At 39.5% G+C, this 19,856-nt stretch overlaps 3 protein-coding genes across 6 annotated transcripts in view; 1 reads left to right on the top strand and 2 right to left on the bottom strand.

Annotated features, from left to right (window-relative positions):
* Positions 1 to 11,293, bottom strand: part of stx1a (syntaxin 1A (brain)) — a 44,397-nt gene extending 33,104 nt beyond the window's left edge. For all 4 annotated transcript variants that reach the window (XR_010167942.1, XR_010167943.1, XR_010167944.1 and 1 more), the window contains exon 1: positions 10,887 to 11,293. Coding sequence is in view for 1 of the 4 variants with exons in the window: in XM_063907611.1 (XP_063763681.1) it covers positions 10,887 to 10,916 (30 nt within the window). In the remaining 3 variants the exon portion in view is untranslated. The remainder of the gene's footprint in view (positions 1 to 10,886) is intronic.
* Positions 11,294 to 11,986: 693 nt separating this feature from the next.
* Positions 11,987 to 16,532, bottom strand: bud23 (BUD23 rRNA methyltransferase and ribosome maturation factor). The gene is made up of 12 exons (XM_063906237.1): positions 16,334 to 16,532; positions 15,492 to 15,529; positions 14,795 to 14,890; positions 14,531 to 14,613; positions 14,117 to 14,213; positions 13,916 to 14,012; positions 13,783 to 13,833; positions 13,609 to 13,694; positions 13,341 to 13,386; positions 13,187 to 13,248; positions 12,549 to 12,638; positions 11,987 to 12,386 (listed from the first exon to the last, which is right to left on the bottom strand). Exons 1-12 carry the CDS (start codon positions 16,379 to 16,381, stop codon positions 12,332 to 12,334), a joined length of 849 nt encoding a protein of 282 aa, XP_063762307.1. The 5' UTR covers positions 16,382 to 16,532; the 3' UTR covers positions 11,987 to 12,331.
* Positions 16,533 to 17,080: 548 nt separating this feature from the next.
* Positions 17,081 to 19,237, top strand: dnajc30b (DnaJ (Hsp40) homolog, subfamily C, member 30b). The gene has a single exon (XM_063906866.1). It carries the CDS (start codon positions 17,128 to 17,130, stop codon positions 18,259 to 18,261), a length of 1,134 nt encoding a protein of 377 aa, XP_063762936.1. The 5' UTR covers positions 17,081 to 17,127; the 3' UTR covers positions 18,262 to 19,237.
* The last annotated feature ends 619 nt before the right edge of the window (positions 19,238 to 19,856 follow it).

The raw sequence follows: 19,856 nt of genomic DNA, 5'->3' as shown, positions 1-19,856 counted from the left end.
AATGAAGCATAATCCACTAATCAAAAGCTCACTAGTTGACACATTATATATTTTGGTAATGTACTGTATTATAACAATACCTTAGTGTAAAATCAACATGATGTGGTTTTACAGTAAGTTGTGTGGTAAACTCTCCTCGAGAAAGGGACTATTTTCCCCCAATGTCAAACTATGAATATTCCAAAAGAAAAGCAAATATATGCAAGAGAAAGCACAGTTAACTGAAGATCACAAGAGCAGAATATCGTTTCATCAAAATAACTAAAGGTTTCAAATTCATAAAAAAACTTAGACTTTTTATTTGACAACAAAAGCGATTTGATGTGTTTTCTGCTGCTCTAAAAGGGTATATATACATAGCTCCGCAAATAAGGAATATATTGTATTTTCTAAAAAGTTGGAAGCACAAATATTTAGCTATAACAAAATGGAATAGGATGGACATGATGACATTAAAAAAAAATGACATATCACGCCGCAATATAGTTTCCAGAGTTTCCAGTATCTACCCAATGATTTATTCTGAAAGACATGCTCATTTCTAATCACAAATCAGCCAATATACTACATTAGCAGGGACCTCATGTAGCGTCATCTCATTCATCTTGCGTCTGTCAAACTAATTCACTTCCCCATTAGCAGTCTATGAGACCCATTTGCTTATCAACGCTAAGATGAGAGGATGTAGTTGATATTTTTTTCTGGCTTAACCTTATGTTATAAAAAGAAAGAAATCAGCAAAATAATCAATATAAATAATACTCTCTGCAGCCTTTGGCTAAAGAATTATAGAAGGGTGTTACTACAGGATCTTATATGATGCATATAACAAGCAATTTCCTGATTGTTTGTTAATAATAAGCATAAGGTATTTCTCAACAACCTCTAATTTTCGGCCAACCCAACCCAACCCAACCCAACCCTCCCAACTATAAATGTTCTTTTAAAGTTTCTCTCCAAGCAAAAGCAATAATCCATTGAGCTTTGTTTGTTTAAAACAAGGGGATGCCAGCCATGGCTGGTCCAAACACATTACTGTGCATACATTAGTCCAGCAGCACGTGCAGGAAGCAGCAGAAATCTTCATATAAATTGGGAGTACTTGTCTGCCATGAATGAATTAAACCACTTTGACTGTTTATACATCCATGAAATTCAGACACTGCAAGAAAAACAATTCTGTAACATAACTTTAAACTGAATCTCATTGGTCTGGTTTTAACTCAGAATTACAGTTGGATGACTATGCATACTTTCTTCTGAACTCAAACACCAAGTCTGTGCCAGCATGAGATATGTTGACATAGAAATGAAGTCAGGAAAGATGTGGAGAAACACAGTGTCGGAGGAACCAGTTCTTGAGAAAAATGTCTTAAAGAACAGATTTTGGTGAGAGATGGCGAGGCAATTGGTGTGAAAAGCAAGTGAGAGGAAAGTAGAGTCTGTCATCACGCTAATCTAAACCCACTCAAAGGAGACTCATTTTGGATTCATGGATTGTAATGCTCTGGTTTCAATAAAAGTAACTAGTTGAAAGAAAAAACATTTTCTCTTTAGGTCCAAAACAATGAACTGCTTCTAGATTCCCAATCTGATAGTTTATCCGTAATATGCTCAGCTGTCATGACAACAGTCAATATGGTAGGTGTACTTTTCTCGGTGGGGAGTAAAACTCCTCACATGGTATTAATAACTTAAAGTTTGGAGTTGGTATGGCAATGAGGTGCATTTGAGGGACTGCAGAGAGAAAAGAGGCGGCAGCAGCAGGAGGCAGAGGAGGAGGACAAGCAGGGAATCAAAATAAGCTCTGGGAACACCAGTAATGTGTTCCACCTCCACAGAGAGATGCTGTTCCTCCTGCAGAGAGGAGGGCTTTGGTGTGCTTTCTCCATGAGTGGTCATGAGGGCAGAAGCACTGTACCCCAATCCTCCAGATCTGAAGCTCCTGCTGAGCAACAAAGACGCCTGGAGGGTCTTTAGTGTTTCATTCTTGACTCAGCCTACAGACTTCACTGTCCGCACATAGCAGATGCTCTCAGCCAGACTTGCAAACATACATGCACACAACAGCTGACACACTGATAATATACAACAGACGGTTAACACACTGAGGGATTGAGGCCTATACAAGACGGTCCCTGTTAGAGCCATAAACCTTCAATTCCCTCTGCCTCTGGGGTTTGCTCTTGGGTGAAACACCCCGGCAGGAGAAGTGGCCTGATTATGCTGTTTATTAGATTAGAGAGCTGTTCTAGGCACCGTGCCAGCAGGGAGTCACTCCATAAAGACAAAAGGCAGTGCCTGCACATCCAGTGTAAACAGGAGAAGCTGGAAATATAGTCCATCAGTGAAAGAACGAGAGATAAAACAGACATCAAGTGCGAAGGCTGCAAAATCACAGCTGTCAGTACAGGAAGAAACAGAGCATCACAACAATTATTGAAAGCTGTGAAAGTGTAATTGTATGTGCTATAGGAGGACATAGAGACACAGTGAGCTTGAAATCCCCTGAAGCAAATTTTCAAACAGTGGAGCAGCAAGACTTTGCAAAGGGACACCAACAAACTATTGTGTATTGTAGATATCTTTGTATTTGACTAATGAAGGAAACCTTAATAAATAATGAAATGTTCATGTATGTGAGCACACTTCTACAATCAATGTTACATAGTTGATTATGGTAAACAATTTGGGTTCATGGGGTTAAATTGAGAGGAAGGGATTTTAATCTGTGAGTGCATTCACACACTTTTCACATTTTTTATCTGAGAGTAAGAAAGAGAAGAGCAATGAGAGACAGCTCAAAGTGAAGATTGAAACCCTCGTGGGCAGTCCTTTATTATCTTTTTGTGTTTTCATATTAAAGCAGGCCTGTTTCCTGCATCTTTGTATTGCAGCCAATTCAAGCAGCTTCTTGCATTCCCATTAGAAATGACTCATAACAATCTGTGTCAGCTGCACAGTGGAATACTGGGAGCATAACGAGATGTATTACCATAATACAGCGAGGCAACATTCATTATGGATTATTTTTTAGTGCTCCATTTGCAAACCATTGCTGCTAACACAGTGTCAAAAGCAGCTTGTAGTTCAGGACCAGGTGATGTTTAAAATGAAGTTCACATTCTTATACAATATTAATAAGAACACGCCAGAAAAATCTAACAAATAAGATGCCTCACACCTAAACCAAGTCATTCAAGGCATTAATCCCAAAATGTAATTGATATATATGTTGAAACATTGACAATGCAAGCTATCTTCACACAGACTAAATGTTATAACCTATATATAAATCTTGCCATTGGGACAGGTTACCAAAATTACAAAACAAATAAATTATACTCAAATGTATACACATCAAATATATTTTCTGTAATTTGGATGAAGTGTTCTCACTTTGAATCTGCATACTAACAATCAGAAGCACATTGACACACCAAACAGTATAATAGCAATGCTCCTTTCACCTCCTCCTGTATCAAGCTGATGATCATATCCAAACAGACTTTATAATGAATGCAGGGTCTAGCTTAGTTCATCACCAGAAAAAACAAACAATTAGCATGTCATTTTAGAGCAAATATATATCCATTAAATAATTTAAATAAAAGCAAGATTTAGTTTATCAAGTAAACAGAGGACAGATCTGATGCTGAAACAGCATAACCACAAATTAGCCCTTTGGTCTATAAATGACTGATTGCCTGGTTGACTGTCAGAGTAAATGAGCAGCAGAAGGAAGAGGAGGACACAGTGGAGGGCTATCGAGACAGGATAATTACACAACCAAGAGCAGGGTGGGTAACGAGACGACACAGGAAGTGATTGATGGAGCCAGCCAAATGTAAAACCCAGTTCCTTTTACATTACTGTGCTGTCTGGCTGTCTCGCTGACAACAACACAGGAAGCAAGCTTTGAGGAAAATCAGGGCATGACCTGATTGCAGATGTAGTATAATAAAAGATGTGCACTATAGTTGATCAATTCACTGCTATGGATAACTTGACTAGTTTTTTCGATAAAAAAACTAAAGCATGAACGTTGCAAATTTAAGCCCGACAAAATGGCAATTATTTTCCAGGAAACGTTTCAATGCTAAATGCGAGTATCCTTGTTCAGTGAATATCCTCTGATGAGATTGAATTGTCGTTCTTTAAGGGGCCACATGACAGGCCTCTTTTCTGTTTTGGCTCAGTGTGCACAACATTTTCCTGTAAATCTTTGTATTGGATTTTTCTTTTGTTCAAATATATGCATAGATTCTGTTTTGCATTCCAGTGAAAAACGATCTGGCCGAGGTCAACAGGGTTATTTTATCAGCCCTGTCGGCAGGGTTCAGCAGTAACACAAAGAAGAACAATGTGGGTGGGAGAAGAGAGACCAGAGAGTCAAGGTGTGTGCACGTGCAACAATTTCCTTTATCCTAACAATCCTCCTCAACATCCTCCCCTTTTAATCATTTTTCTTTCTCATTCTCTGTATTTGTCATTCTCTTACCTCCTTCTCTCCTTCCTCCAGACTTCAGCGTCACTACCAAACATTACAGCAGCTGGCCCACACAAAATGGACTCTGTAACCTTTGTCTCACACTCTCACATATTATTTCGTGTTTGTCTTTCCTTCTTTAACATCTCATTATCCTTCCTTAAAAATACTTCCACAATCTTGTATCGTACCAAACTTGAGTGTATGATGTTTTCTTTAAGTTGAGTCTCTGTCTTAGAGAAACGATGTATACTGTTGTAATGTATTTCAATGTGGATAAGGTTGGAATAACAAATAAACATAATCTTCCTTTTGCAGTCTCTTCCTCTTCTGTTCATCTTTTTACACATTGCTTTGTTTTGTTTTTCTTTCATCCCATCGACCTCCATTTTTCTGAACTTTAAAATGTAATAATCAAAGAGATTCTTTTTTAAACACATGTAAATACAAATTCACCAACTGCCACATGGTTAATAATAACTAACAACACAATAATAGTGTGTTATACCAATCAATGATAATCAATTCCAGTAAAGAATCCAAATGTCAGCACCCGCCAATTCTCACATAGATAACTCATTCTGCTGCAGGGACGATGAGAGGACTGACCTTTTCCATTAAATAGCACATTTTTACTTCTATTTTGTATATTTAGCTCATAGTTAGTCAAATTGTATGGATACATTTAAATAAATCAAAGATGGTGTGTATGTGTGTGTGTGTGTGTGTGTGTGTGTGTGTGTGTGTGTGTGTGTGTGTGTGTGTGTGTGTGTGTGTGTGTGTGTGTGTGTGTGTTTAGCCTTGCAGGAGTTGGTGAGAAAATGTCATAAGCTTCAGCTGAACTTTAATAACAGATCAAAGGCAGAGAAAAGAGATGTGCTGTCACCACTAATGCCAAGGCTCTTCCTCACCCCCAGCCCCTTATTCTTTTGTGGGGAACATTCAGAGAGCCTCGATGACCATGAAGGATTATGACAGCACCAGTGTGCCGATAAAACAATTATACTAAAGATATGGGGGGAAAGTAACTGAATTGATGGCAGGAACAGATTCAACGGGGGCAGCAACTATGAGAAAGCCGTAAGAAAAGAAAATTGTTAAAGAAAATGAGGGGCGAAGAGGGAATGACATGCAAGATTTTGATACGTTTTTTCATTAAAATGTCAGAAAAAGGTCATATTGGCCCCTCACAATTTTCCAAAAGTCCAAGGGGAAGTTTTAAAAACGTTGCTACCTGCTCAGCCTCAAACAGCATACAGACACAGTGAGCAGGTGAACTTAATGAAGCATTTCAAAGAGCCAAATATTTTACTCAGGAGTGAGGAGAGCCAAAACAGAGCTAAAAGAGAATACATGTGTATTACACAACTCCAAATATATGCTAATATTCCCTGTATCTGCTGGAAATGTTTTTTTCTTGTAACGTGATAATATGTCAGTATGTTGATCTGGGCTTTCGCTGCCCCCAGAGGTCAAAAAGTAATTGCAAGTAGATATTTTAACCAAGACCTCTTTCCTCAACAGAGTTATATTTTCCGTCGATCAAGCCACCAGGTTATTGCTAGTATATGTAATTTGGTGGGAGGTGGGGACTATGGTAAATCATGTATTTTATTGTGAGGACTGATTAGTTAAAAGTCCCTGTTCAGCCTCACATTAACACAATTAGATATATAATCATAATGAAAGATTACCATCTAAGAATGACAAACACAGCTACTTAGGGCCTGATGAGGTTGGTTTCAGCTTAATCTCCAAAGAGTATCTGTGATAAAAGACGTTATCTGAAGAACCACTCTGCTGTCATCGATTATAAGATGATTTGAAAGGTAAGGTCTGCACATTATAAATTCAATATCAGAAGCAGTATCAAAGATGACCTAAATCTAATCTCTAGCAGACGGGCAATGTTTGATAATGAAACATCTTTATTAATAATGAGGGTATCCATTAGCTTATGCTTTGGGAGCAGCTACTCTTTATGAGAACAAGCAACAATGACCAATCAGGAGGCATGGATTTCCAGAAAACCAAACAGGTAAATGAGAGCTGAAGAAACGTTCATGAACACGAGCCCTCATGTTATGCTTTACTGTATAAGAATAGCCTAGTTCAAGAAGATTCAATGGGTCCACCTGCCACACATTTCAGAAATAGCCATTAGCAGCCAACAGATACTGTATAGGCATACCAGTCACACTCATTTCACAGCTCATTATTGCTATTATGCAGCCTCTATGCGTTGATAAATTACATGCGTGTGCTTGTGCCTTGCTCACGACTAATAGCGATAATGTAGGATGGCGACAGCACATTTTGGTGCAGTTTCCCTATCTCCATGTACGATTTAAAGGATAAAAGCTCAGCTGTAGAGCACAACCAGAATGTTGCTGGTTTCTGAACTGTTTGCAGAGGCTTGAAGCTTCAATGAGGATAAATAAAACCTTTGACCCTCTTGGATCAGTGGGCAATTGAACAGCAGCCAGCATGGGTTTTTTTTCTCTTACTGTTTGTGTCACTTACAAAGTCTCAACACAGGTCAAGGACAAAAGAAGAAGAGGTGGGGCATGGAATAAAGTGGAAGAGAAAAAAGAGTGAAATGAAAGTGTTGAAGACACAGAATATCTCAGTCGGTGCTTCACATCCATCCTATCAGTTAATATGTCGCTTTAATGCCAAGCAGGCAAAGACAGTGAGTACCCCGCCATGCACACACACACACACACACGCACGCACACACACACACACACACACACACACACACACACACACACACACACACACACACACACACACACACACACACACACACACACACACACACACACACACACACACACACACACACACACACACACACACACACACACACACACACACACAGCTGTCTGAACCAATACACTGACTAACAAGGCTGCAAAGAGCAGACAGAAGGGAAAAAGTAGAGAAAAGGAGAGGACAGGAAGCCATCTGATAATCCATGGATAGGACGAGAGCAAAGAGCAATAACGGAGAAACTCACCATACGGAGAGGATGAAAGAAAGGAGCAGGTTATTATTAAGAAGAGATTGAGATAGATAAAGAGGCAGATACGGTCAATCAAACGACAAGACAGAGATGAAAGACGGCGCTGATAAAACGTCAGGAAAAATTAGGATATAAGCAATCACATTTGATTAATAACAGTTCCTGGTGTTTGTGAAATCTGCAATAACCTTTCTCACCAGATCAACCTTAGGTTTCAGAGCTCTGATCTGAGCCATCTGTCACTAAATGAAGTTTGGCCGACTGGGAGTGATGGGCCGAGGTTAGGAGAGCTGTATTAGCCTTTTAGTTATTGAAACTGACAGTTTTTAGGCAGCAAGCTAATGAGCTTCTGGAAGAGCAGAGTCATAGGCAGGTGCTGAGCTCATAAAGTAGATTTATATGCATATGGCCAATGTTGAGGCAGAACTTCCACCACGCAAATATGAGCAAAACTCAATTTCCTGCCAAAATGACACATAAAAAGGGTGATTAAACTAGCAGTGTGCCTCTTCAAAACAAAGACACAGAAGCAATGCAATCTGTAAAGCTCAGTTCTCTGGGTGTTATGTGAAAATGATGTGATATCTTGGTAATATGACTTTTGAAGTGACTGATTATTACAACCATTTAAGCAACTCACACAAAAACATAGGGATAAACAAAATGGCATGGATAAAACAGTACAAAATACAAATGTAACAAATGAGTAACAGCACTGATATTGGCCAGATGTCACCTTCCAGAATAAATAGAGTTGAATCGGTTTAATTGAATCAATGTCCCAATAAAATTCAATGTTACCTCTATAACATTCAGTAAGTCACAGTGCCCTTTAAACACATGGTCACTTGTAAGACAAGCCTAGCACAAGTTAGATACACCTGGCAAGAAAACAAAGAACTAAGGTGTTGCACAGCTAGACTTGAGGGCAAGAGAGTATCTGGCAACATGCCTACAATGTCTAGACCATTACTACCATCCAACATCCAGGAAGAAAAGAAACGGAGGTCTAAGAAGTTGTCTCTCAGCTCATACCATCTAAACGCCGTTAAAGACTGGGAAATGCTAGACCTTGACCTCTGCTGCCACTCCTGCTGGTGTGTCTTTGTCATTAAGCTGATGGTTCCCAAAGAGGGTGGAGGCAAACCAATGGAAAAGGCCGAAGTACTTCACACTTGCAGCAGGAGCATAGAGAAGCAAGAATATAAAAGTGGGTCCAGTTGAGGTGTGTTGCAGGGGTTTTGTAACCTGTTCTACTACGTAGCTCCTGAGGGAAGTAGGAGTCAGAAGCCATGCCTGAAGAGGGGCATTCAAAGAACTCACCAGTGAGACCAAAAAGAGCAATGAATAGAAGAGATGAGGTCTGGGCTGCGAGGTAACCATCTAGACTAACCATTAGATGGACAGACAGGTCCTATCACCCTGTGGTTGACCTTTCTCAGATGAGGGTGTCTTTTGATAAAAGCCCAGAACACCCTCTGCTGTAGGGGTATACAACTGTGTATAAATGGTAGCAAACATCATCTTGTGTTTAACAACCACACTAAAACTGATTCTAGTGCAGAAACAATTGTAGTGCATTATCAGTTGTTTTCACTACCACTCTCAGAAGAGGCAAATTTCACCCAACACTATTAGACAGATGTGGACTCATTTTAAACAATGGCTTACATGATCTCAAGTCTCCTGGATCTGAAGCAAAGACCAATGACAGTCCAGTAAGGGTAGGTGGAAGTGAAGGTTTTAAGAGGAAGTCTTGTTGAAGAACAGAACTGCAAATGTGCAATGACCAAATAAATAGGTGTGGTATGACTAAGCCAGGATGGTTAAAGGTTTTGGGTGCTGTACACCCCATTAATATATATTGAAATAATGATTAATTGCAGCCTTAGGCAGCACTTTAAATACAATCACATGAATCTGACACTGCTGTTGTAATGTGCTTTCCAGACACACTGAGACATCTGCATGACAGTCAAGTCGCTGCAAATGGAGAACAATATCAACCTAGTGTTGATGGGAAATAACAGTATGTGACATGCAATTCACTTCAATTCTATTTGGTCTGTATTCGCTGAAATTGGTTTGACTGGGCCGGCTCCAGCCGCCAATTCTCAGACGTGAATGATATGATCAAAAGTAATAAAATAAAATATAATCAGCAACCGGTATTACATTTCTGTTGATCCATTTTTCTAAGTGAAGCTGTTGAGTAAGACACCCACACACACACAAACACACACAAACACAAACAAGTCTCCCTTGAGGCCAATTCATAGCTAGATCACTGAAAACTGAAGAGTCATAAATTGTTTGCCCGAATGACTCCTCAGGTTAAATGCCAATTATACAGATCTGACAATGGTCACTTTAACACTCACGCATGGGCGCGCGCGCGCGCACACACACACACACACACACACACACACACACACACACACACACACACACACACACACACACACACACACACACACACACACACACACACACACACACACACACACACACACACACACACACACACACACACACACGGATAAATATGTTGGAGATGATGAGGGTAGAATTGCAGAGATCAGAAATAAATGGTAAAAGTATTTCACAATGAAACTCCTGTCTCTTTTAACAAAAGAGCAATAGTAATGTTAGAGATGGACAACACATTGTGCTCAGTGAAGGAGGTTAAAGGTTTTTTGATAAGAGCGCCTGTGACGCGCATGAGGGCTGACATTTAGTGAAATGGGCGAGCTGGGACCAATTTCCTTTTTCAAATCATACACCCATGGCTTGACATATCGATCAAACCAAACACACACAAAAATAGTTAATGCACTTGTAGTACACCACACAGGGTACACCATTTCAATTCAAGTGTTTCTGAATAGCTAATTGATTCTAAATAGATTACAGAAAATGCTGAGATTGGAAATTGCACATTCAATGAAAGACCATATCGTGATAGTACAACATGTCTAGCCTATAATCTCCCTCTTAAGTCCCAGAGATGAAATAGCATATAAATAGCTTAAAGAATTTAGGCAGGCAGAGCAAAGCGATTTTTTTGTTTCGAAATTGAGGAAGAAATTACTTTTAATTGGATTAAAAACCAGAAATCATTCATCTCAGCTGGGATTTCATCTGTTTTCCCCATACAATAGTGCCTGGCAGTTGTGTCAGTTGCCTGTTATAAAACACTATATTTCAGCCTCCATCAGACCCGAGAGTCACAACTGTTGCTCAATGAGCGCACACTGTGGATCTGTTCCCTCAGAAGACGCTTTTACATCATCTGAAAGCATCTTTATAAACCATTTACTCAACGAACAGGTGGATGGTGGTCATTTAAATAATCAAACAGTAACTTACATGTTTAAGTTCTTGCATGCGGTCCTTCATGTTTCCTGTAAATCACACTTATTCCTTCAGTTCCCGGTGTTTTGTGGTTTGCGTGATAGAGCAGCGGGGTGGAGACCAGCAGGATGATGCGCGATAGACCGAGGCGAGGTGCGCGTCTGGCGGCGGCGAGAGGCAGTGATTTCGCCCCTTCAGTGTGGACGGTGGAACCACTTTACGGAGCCGGGTGACGCGCACTAAAGGTGAGGAGAGGCCTTCCGACGTTAACCCATTACACACCCTCAACTTCCTCCTCAAACCGCACTAATTGGTATGTCTTTTAAAATAACTCCCCGCTTTAAGTTTCTTTTTTTTCCCCGTTAAAGTCAAGCCAACATATTGAAAGCACGACTGACAATAAGTGACCACCTGCTCAGAGAGTCTGGTGGATCTGTGCTGGGTTTGATTATCTATTGAGCAGGTTCACAGATAACGCCCAGGTGGATGGCTTCCCTTGTGCCAAAGCACACAGCGACCTCTGTTGGCCAAGTGAGGCACACTGGTATGGATTCAGCGATGGGCCTCAAAATGTAAATCCTTTTAATATAAAAAGCCTTCGTTACCGACTTTGAAATGTATTTTAATTTGCTTTTACTGCTGTGTAATACATTATAAATTATATTAATCATTTCTAAAGATACCATCCATATGTCTAGGTTAGGATTTTTAAGTGTATCCATCACTATAGCATATTTAGTTTTTTTCCCTTCATACCCAACATAATTACCTTATCAATTGTTTAATACAAAACGTACTCTATTCACTCCTTTACTGATTAATAATACCAGTTTCAGCAGTAATATGTTTAATTTCTTTGGTTCCATTTCCCCATTATCAAGATCTTTTAAGGGCATCCAGACATCCTCCTCTATGTAATCTTCATCATAATATTATCAGGTGTCAGTTTGTTCTGGGCCAACTTTCAAAGCCGCAAATGTATTGTATGTGTCATTTTCTACATCTGATATCTCCATGAAAGGGTGTTTTTGTGACAGGATTGTGAAAAGGAGGCATAGAGATTGTTGATTAAATGTCTTCTATATCCAGGGAAATAAATGGAAATATAACACAAATATCTTTTTATAGGTTTTTAATAAACACATATCGAAAATGTGACATTTGATAATTTAGGATAATTGTTGTAATTCTTTTGACATTATTGGTGCTGTCAAAGATAAATCTTTCTCCCCTGTAAGCTTTTAAAGATTTCTGTCCATGTACAGCCAACCCGAGTATGGAGAGTGCAATCTTGACAAACATTTGTTAGAAAAATTGCTATACACTCAACCAAATGTAAAATGCATCGGGCATAATAGCACTTTACTTGTTATCTTATCCACACTTTGCAGTTTGAATGGTGATTGTGTGCTGGGTGGTACAGACGAGAGCTAATGAAGGCACAGCTGCATGAGTCAGAGCTAGAAATGAGGTCTTCTCTGACGTGCAGTGTATTTTGTGTCAGCTCGAACCTCCCTGAAAATCGAATACGAAGCAGAGAGAGAAGGCATCAGCAAGTGTTACAGAATACATTCAGTTAAGTTTAACCTAATGATATTACATTATTTAGAGCATGAATACTTCAGCACAAGACAATTATTTGTCATGAAAGAGTTTAAAACACAGTCTTGTACATACCGTCCCTGCCTTCTCCTCCTCTCCTTTTTCTCCAAAATCCAATCGCGTCCCTTCTTCGCTGATTTCCCCTTCATGCCTTTGAACCGGCATCTTCCCAAAGACAAAATGTGGATGATTAGATGTTCTTTTCTGGTAAACCACATCCAAAACTCCTCAGCGCTTATGCAAAACGTTTTACCATCCATTCTCTTGATTTAACCAAGAGGAAAAACTTCAACATCACTATGTAAAAGGGAGGAAAAACTGCCTGACTGGTTTTAAGTGAGGCAGGACGACAACCCTTTTGAGATTTCTCTTGGTCTTCAGGCCTCTCAAAGCAGGTATGACTGAACATGCATTTATCCAGGCCAAGACCTTTTTTTTAAATAAATAAATAAAGTATTGCCTACCATTGTCTGAGAAAGGTAGAGCTGCCACTAAAACATTTTTGTTTAATTGTCAAACTTCAAAATGTTGATCACAATTTCCAAGAGCCCGATTATAAATGACTTGCTCTGTCCAGCAAATTATTAATTTCTGAATAAATTAAATTTACAAACAAATAAATGTTGTTAAACAAACTTTGCTACTTTAGACCAAGTAAACAGTTTCCTCAAAACTCAACATAGTCAGTATTTGTCTTCTTTAAATATTTTTACCTTTGTCCTGAATACTGGACCTGGTTTGATAAAGCTCTGTCTGACGTTTCTGTTCCCAATCCCTGAAAAGAACAAAAAGAGATAAAAATGGTAATGATGTAGCTATTATGAAACACACATGCCCCCAAAACCCACTAAATATTTAGTTTCTTACCTTGGGAAGAGCACCAGTTACTCCAGCAAACAGACACAGGAAGAACCTGGAAACAAAATAAATGTGTGTCAGTTAAGGAGTAAATCAGGCCAACCGTATTAATGTGTGATCATTTATTAAGAGGCTAATGTGACAAACAGTCAATATGTTTTAATTAGCCTTGTGTTGCAATTACACTGCTGCTAATTTCACATGCCATTAAGAAGGAATCACTTGAAGAAGGCTGCAGCTGATCATATCAAAATAAAAGCTTCTGATGGGTACTGACTTTTTAGCTTTACTGCTGTTGGGGTAGTCCACCACCATGCCTCCACCGAAACCTGCCTTCATGGCCTGAGTCGTGATCAGCTCAAGCTTTAGAGAGGGAAGAAAACTGATGTTAAGAAAATGGAATCGGGAAAAACATCAGATTTCACATAAACTATGCACTACATTATTTTACCTGTTCCGAGTTCTCTGGATAAAGCTGGAAAACTGCACGTGAGCCTCTTGACTGAAAGACAAAGAACAAGAAGAGGCTAGGAAATGTCCCCATTGTGAACTATGGTATCTTGATGTTCATATAAAAGCCTTACCAGAGAAGAGTAAAGAGTACTAAAGAAGGTGTAGAGTCTCTTCGGAGGACTATGTGTCCTCTTGTCGGCATTACAGAGCCACTGCAGAGCAGAGATACTAACGTGGAATAATGAAAAACAGAGTCAGAAATTATTCAAAATTAAATAAGAAAACCTTGTTGTTGTTGTTGTTGTTTTTTAAAGCCATGCTTTGTTATTCACCTGATGCAACCGTCAAATGTCCCGGAACGGAACGGCATCCCCTGCCCCATGTCCCCCACTAAAAGGTCTCCCTCTACTTCTCTGTCCAGGGCAACATCTGTCAAAAGAATGACAGGATTCGATCAAGGTTTTAGAAGTGTGTCGACTTCTCCTTTAATGTCACTCGGGGGTTCTCATATTTAGAAATGAATATTCAACGCCAAGGAAGAGTCTAGACTTTTATTAATAATGGAGAAAAGGTGAAGGCTTTGATCAGTGATCCTCAACTTAAGGTACACACTTGAAATTAAGTATTTTGATCTGAGCGTCAACTAAAATTGAAGATTACTATTAGCATAATATCACAATATCGATATTAAACCGGTAAATCATCCAGCCCATGCTTCTTGTTTGAAGGTAACAGTTTAAACTTACCAAGCATAGCAGTGCTGATGTCTACTCCGACCCAGTAGTGTCCCTCCTCGGACAGGTAGTCTCCACTGAGACCAGAGCCGCATCTGAGAAACAAAAGATAGAGAGCCAAGTGAATCATTCTCGAGCTTACAGGGGGTAACTTAAAAAAATAAAAGACTGATGTTCAATACTGGTGAAATTAAGGTTGGATGATTCGCAAACACTGCAAGAATGTTGTAGTACTATTAACTAGACAAACGAACAAACAAAGTCAGTGTTACTGACCCCACATCCAACAGGAAGCAGGGCTGTCCTTCGGGTAGGTTTAAAAGCTCCACAGCTCTTTCAGACATCTGGGTTTGGATCTCAATCATTCGAGAGCTGTGACGCAACAACACATACAGAGATTTAGGTAACGGTTAATATGTGACTTCTGGCAATGGAAAGCCATTCTTAAACCATGGAAGTGAACATGTATTAACATGTGTCAATGTGCAATGATATTTGATATTGGGTTCAATAGATTTGAGGCCAGAATTTCATCACACATATGAAACAACTTTTACTCAGATCTGCTGAATAAGACAGGGAATTCTTTTAAACGGGACTTCCACGGTAAAACAATTTAAAATATTTGTATAGAAATGCCTTTGAAGAGTTGAGTGAATGTATACACTACAAACGTAGATAATTGCCTACCTAACTTGCGTATTGTGTAAATAACATTTTGATTCAAATTAGCTATAGGTTAGTGTGGGGCTTTCAGCACTGTCCGATATCCCAGTAAAACTTTAATGGTTTGAGATTGTAACAATCCCGCTCCATAATTATTTTTCTTTCCATGAAGCATGTCTTGAATGGAGGTGCAGCCCAAACTACATTAGGTGTCTTTCTAAAAGATTTCCATTTACAAAATACACCTGAGCTGCAAACATAGGGATCACAGGGAAAGGAAGGTATGCACACATTTCATCAGACTCACTTCTGAGAGTACTTCTTTGCCTCGGCTTCATTGTAGAACTGTGGGGATGAGACCACATCATTAACATTTCAATCAAAAAACAAACTGTTATCGTGTCAACAGACATCTAAATGTGTGCCTCATGTATTCTCATTAAGTTTGATGTCATTCTTATATTATTTAATCTTAATAGACAGTTTTGCTTACTAAATGAGACCAGAATAGCAACATGAAACTACAAATAACCAGCCAGACGTGATGTTTAAAGTTTTTTAATCGAATGTTGCCACATTTTAAGATGCTGTCATCACTGTCTGCAATAACACATTTCTAGAATGTGAACAGACATTACAAAAATTTAAAAAATATGAATTGTAATAAAGACAATACAGCAGAGTGTGTTTCATTCTTTACTTCTCCTGACTCATAAAATTCACACAAACTGTTGTCCTCCTAGATGTTTCTAAACCTGCAGCAAGGACCAAAGGAATGTTCCTGTTCTCACCTATTCAACCTTTGACTACTTGATAATTAGATTTAACGTTAGAAACAGTGCAACAATGGTGCTTGATTTTAATGTTATGTATGTTATGTTCGTCACCATTTTCTTTATATCATATAGCAATTACAAACGACTTCAATACACAAGACAAGACTCAAAATCTATCAACCTCGAGCTAACAACACCATCACGATATACAATGAACCACTCAGTAGTTAGCCAATCATCAAGTCATCATCTAGTCAGTGCCCTATTGAAACGATGTTAAGTGTTATATCATTATAGCAAGGGTTCCCTTTAAAGAACCAAACTGCTGCTGTTAGCCTAGCATCTGAAAACTACTATAAACAGAGTTACTGACCACATCTGGAGGGGCTGTGTGTTCAGGGCGCCGGCAGTGGGAGGTCATGGCTGTCCTTGTGTCTAAATGTATATCTAAAGATGAAGAGTTAATTTGTTATATCAGTTCATAAACAAGCTAAGTGTTGTGATAGCCACACGTGAAGAATAATGACGTCACATTCAAGCGACGTAAGAATCACTTCTTCGTTGAGTTTATTAAAAGCATCTTAAACACAGACGCCACCTACTGATCAAACAGGTAGGTACATTTGAATGAATTAAATATCCAGTGTATCGTTTACAAAGGTGGATAAAGTAAGATGTATTTTACTTTGTTAAAAAAATACTAAAGTGTAGAAAAGTTGTGCAAACAAAATGTTACCCAAGAAAAAGTATTAGCATCCAAATCAATCAAGTGTGCCTAAAGTAGTGTTAGAAATACAGAATAGCCCTTTTCATTCATATTTTGCATTACGTTCATACAATTATGATTATAGTGCAATAATGTGTAAGCATCAATGCTGCAAATGGAGCTGGTTTAGATAACCATTAATATGATTTTATCAGAGCTGTTAGGGAAGGTTATTGCATTTACCCTAGAAATCTAGGCGCACTCTGGCTGTAGATCTGGTTTACCAGGCTATTCTTGCATATCAGTAGGCTAAAAGATGTAGATTAGTTTCCCGCAAAATGATTGGCCGAGTGGGAAAAGTACTTCCTGTAAACATTGAATCTGATTGGTTCCTCGTTGTTTGACGTTTCCGGATGCTATAATATCTTTTCCGGCCGGTTCACTGTTCCGTTCTCGGTAAAATGGCAGAGGTCGGTCAGAGGCTGGGGAGCGGAGCTTACCGGCTGTCCGCTCTCAGAAACAGACAGAGTCGGTCGCGGTACACCGGAGAGAGTCCTGGTCCTCTGCTGGTGAACTCCCTCAGTGAGAGCCTCTGTAAAGAGCCGTCAACCCGGGACCAACATCGTGAATTTCAGCCAGTGTCAAGAAGCAGAGCAACACTACGCAAACCAGGGAAACTTTCCGGAGTGACAAGTGAAAGTCCAAATGAAAATGGGACCTTGCACTGTGTCAGATATGTGGAGCTGGATTCATCCCGGTGTATCAAAGAGAGAATTGACGCTCACACAACATCCCTGTACCTCTCAGCAAGGTTACAGGAGAGGCTTCTGCCAGGCAGGATGACATCCTGGAGCAGAGGAGCTGTTTTCATCCACCCTGACACCATTAGGTCCCCTCAGCAGCTGAGAGCTTTCTGCACTGTCATCTTCATCTTGGAAGAGCAGGGGTCAAAGAGGTGGAGGCGTCTGAAACCTCATCCTGATACCATGCAGGTATCTACAAGAAGCTACAGCTGGAAGAGTGACCACAGCTCAAAGGATGCTCCGACTATGTACAGTAGCAGGACATCCTATTATGACATCCTCAGAGTGTCCCCCAGTGCCACACAGTCCCAGATCAAGACAGCCTACTACAAGCAGTCCTTTATTTTCCACCCTGACAAAAACCCAGGGAACGATGAGGCCACTGAGCGTTTCTCTGTTATAAGCGAGGCATACAGAGTGCTGGGAAACATCGGCCTCAGGAGGAAGTATGACCGTGGGATTCTCAGCAGGTCAGATGTTCACAGTGCAGGGAGACCTTCCTCCAAAGAGACCATGAGCAAATTCTCAGGCACCCCACATCAGCAACACTACAGGACCAGGCAGTTCTATCAAACTGGGAAGAAGCCCATGTTTGATTTTGATGCCTTTTATCAGGCTCACTATGGGGAGCAGCTGCAGAGGGAGAGGGACCTGAGAGCCAGGAAGGAGCGTGAGCAGGAGCAGGAGAAGGAGAATTTTAACAAGTGGAAGGAGGGAAAAAAGTTGGAAATGACTGTGATAATGCTGATGGCCATGGCAGGCTTTCTTGTTGTTAGCCTCAGCCAATCCTGAAATAGATGCAGCACCTTGGCGGGCGCCTCTCTGGGGTTGCATGTCACAACTCTCGGAGGGGGAGGAGATAGAGGGGGAGAGAGTGCTACCTCAGACTGTTTTGCGAGTGTTGCACGGTTTTTGACAGTAGAATTTTATTTTATTTTGGGTGTTTAAGGAGCAACAAAGGCTGACTCACTGGTTCGAGGCCAAAGATTGTTATTTATAAACTGTGTCATTAGCTGACTGTTTCAAGATAGCAACATAGCATATTACTGTTCCTTATTTATTCACTTTAAGGATGTAAAAACCAGCAGAAACAAAAATGGCAGACACTTACCTAGAAAGAGGGTGCTGAATGATCCTGAATTAGATATGCCAGGAGACAGAACATCTACAAATCTTATGTATAGGTAATATTATATTTCACTCTTAATGGATTGAATGTCTGATGCTGGAACGCACACAATCCCTTTGCCTTTCGCTACACTCTGAATCTGCGATTCCGGAAATCACTTTGAAGTGTGAGAATTTAAGATTTTAAGAAAGATAAATACACATATAAACACCTTCCAGGTTTTTGAGAGTGTTTAGGTTGACTGTATATTATGTAATTAGAAAATGCAATATGTTGTTAAATTGTTTATTTTTAATAAGGGAAACTGTATTAAGCAACTTTCATAAAACAGTTGATTCATATTTTCTTGAATAGTTTTATTTATCAATGAAGATCATAGTAAATACGTATTTGTGATCACCCAGAACTGCTTTGCTTGTTTTTTTCTCAGTAATTCTATAAGATCTGACCTCTAGAGGGCGCCGGTGCACATCCAAATCATCTATAGGCTACAGTCAAAGTCAAAGCTGGAGGCCTTAGGGTGTATGAACTCTGTCTGGGACGATTTTCATTTAAGGTATGGAAGCCTGCTGAGAGCTGCTGCTGCTAATACGTCAATTATTTCCTTGCAGATGCTTCTTATTAAAAACTTCAAACCTGGTACATTTCTGGGACTGAAGGAATATCTGTCAATTACTCACAGTGTATTCTAGGAGAAAACATGTTTTCCATATGCCTCCATAGTGAAAGACGAATTAAAACAAAGACTTGTCTTGAATGAAAGTATATGGGGAGGAACTTTCACAACAGTAAAACTATATCAAACATTTATCTAACTCCCATAACTTTTGTATATGTAATGGTGAGGAAGTAAAACACTTCTGCATAGACAGTCTTAGGTTTGTGCAGGCATTCCTCTTTTAAATAGAAGATTCAACCAAAAATACATGTTTTCAAAGGAGTGGGCATGCAATTGAGACTTGGATTATACTGTAAAGGTTGTGTGAGTTGGTAACCTCAAATCTTTCTGCAGTTTTGCTCTTGTTAAATGGCCCAGAACTTCAATTCATTAATTGCATGCAATTGCATGTTTTCTTCAAGATTTCAAGGTTACATGGCTTTAGTAATTAATAACCAAATAGACATTTTGTGTGTAAAGTATTCCTGAAAGTTATCAGTCTTTTAACTGACTGTAGTGATCAAACAAGTCAAGCCCTTTAAACTGTATAATGCTGCACTAGGTCTCATGAAAACGAGAGTTAGCATTAGGGCCTAAATA

This window comes from Eleginops maclovinus, chromosome 18 (assembly GCF_036324505.1).
Source record: "Eleginops maclovinus isolate JMC-PN-2008 ecotype Puerto Natales chromosome 18, JC_Emac_rtc_rv5, whole genome shotgun sequence".
Lineage (NCBI taxonomy): Eukaryota > Metazoa > Chordata > Actinopteri > Perciformes > Eleginopidae > Eleginops > Eleginops maclovinus.
Note: the sequence above shows the minus strand (reverse complement) of the source record. Positions and strands in the feature narration are given on the sequence as shown.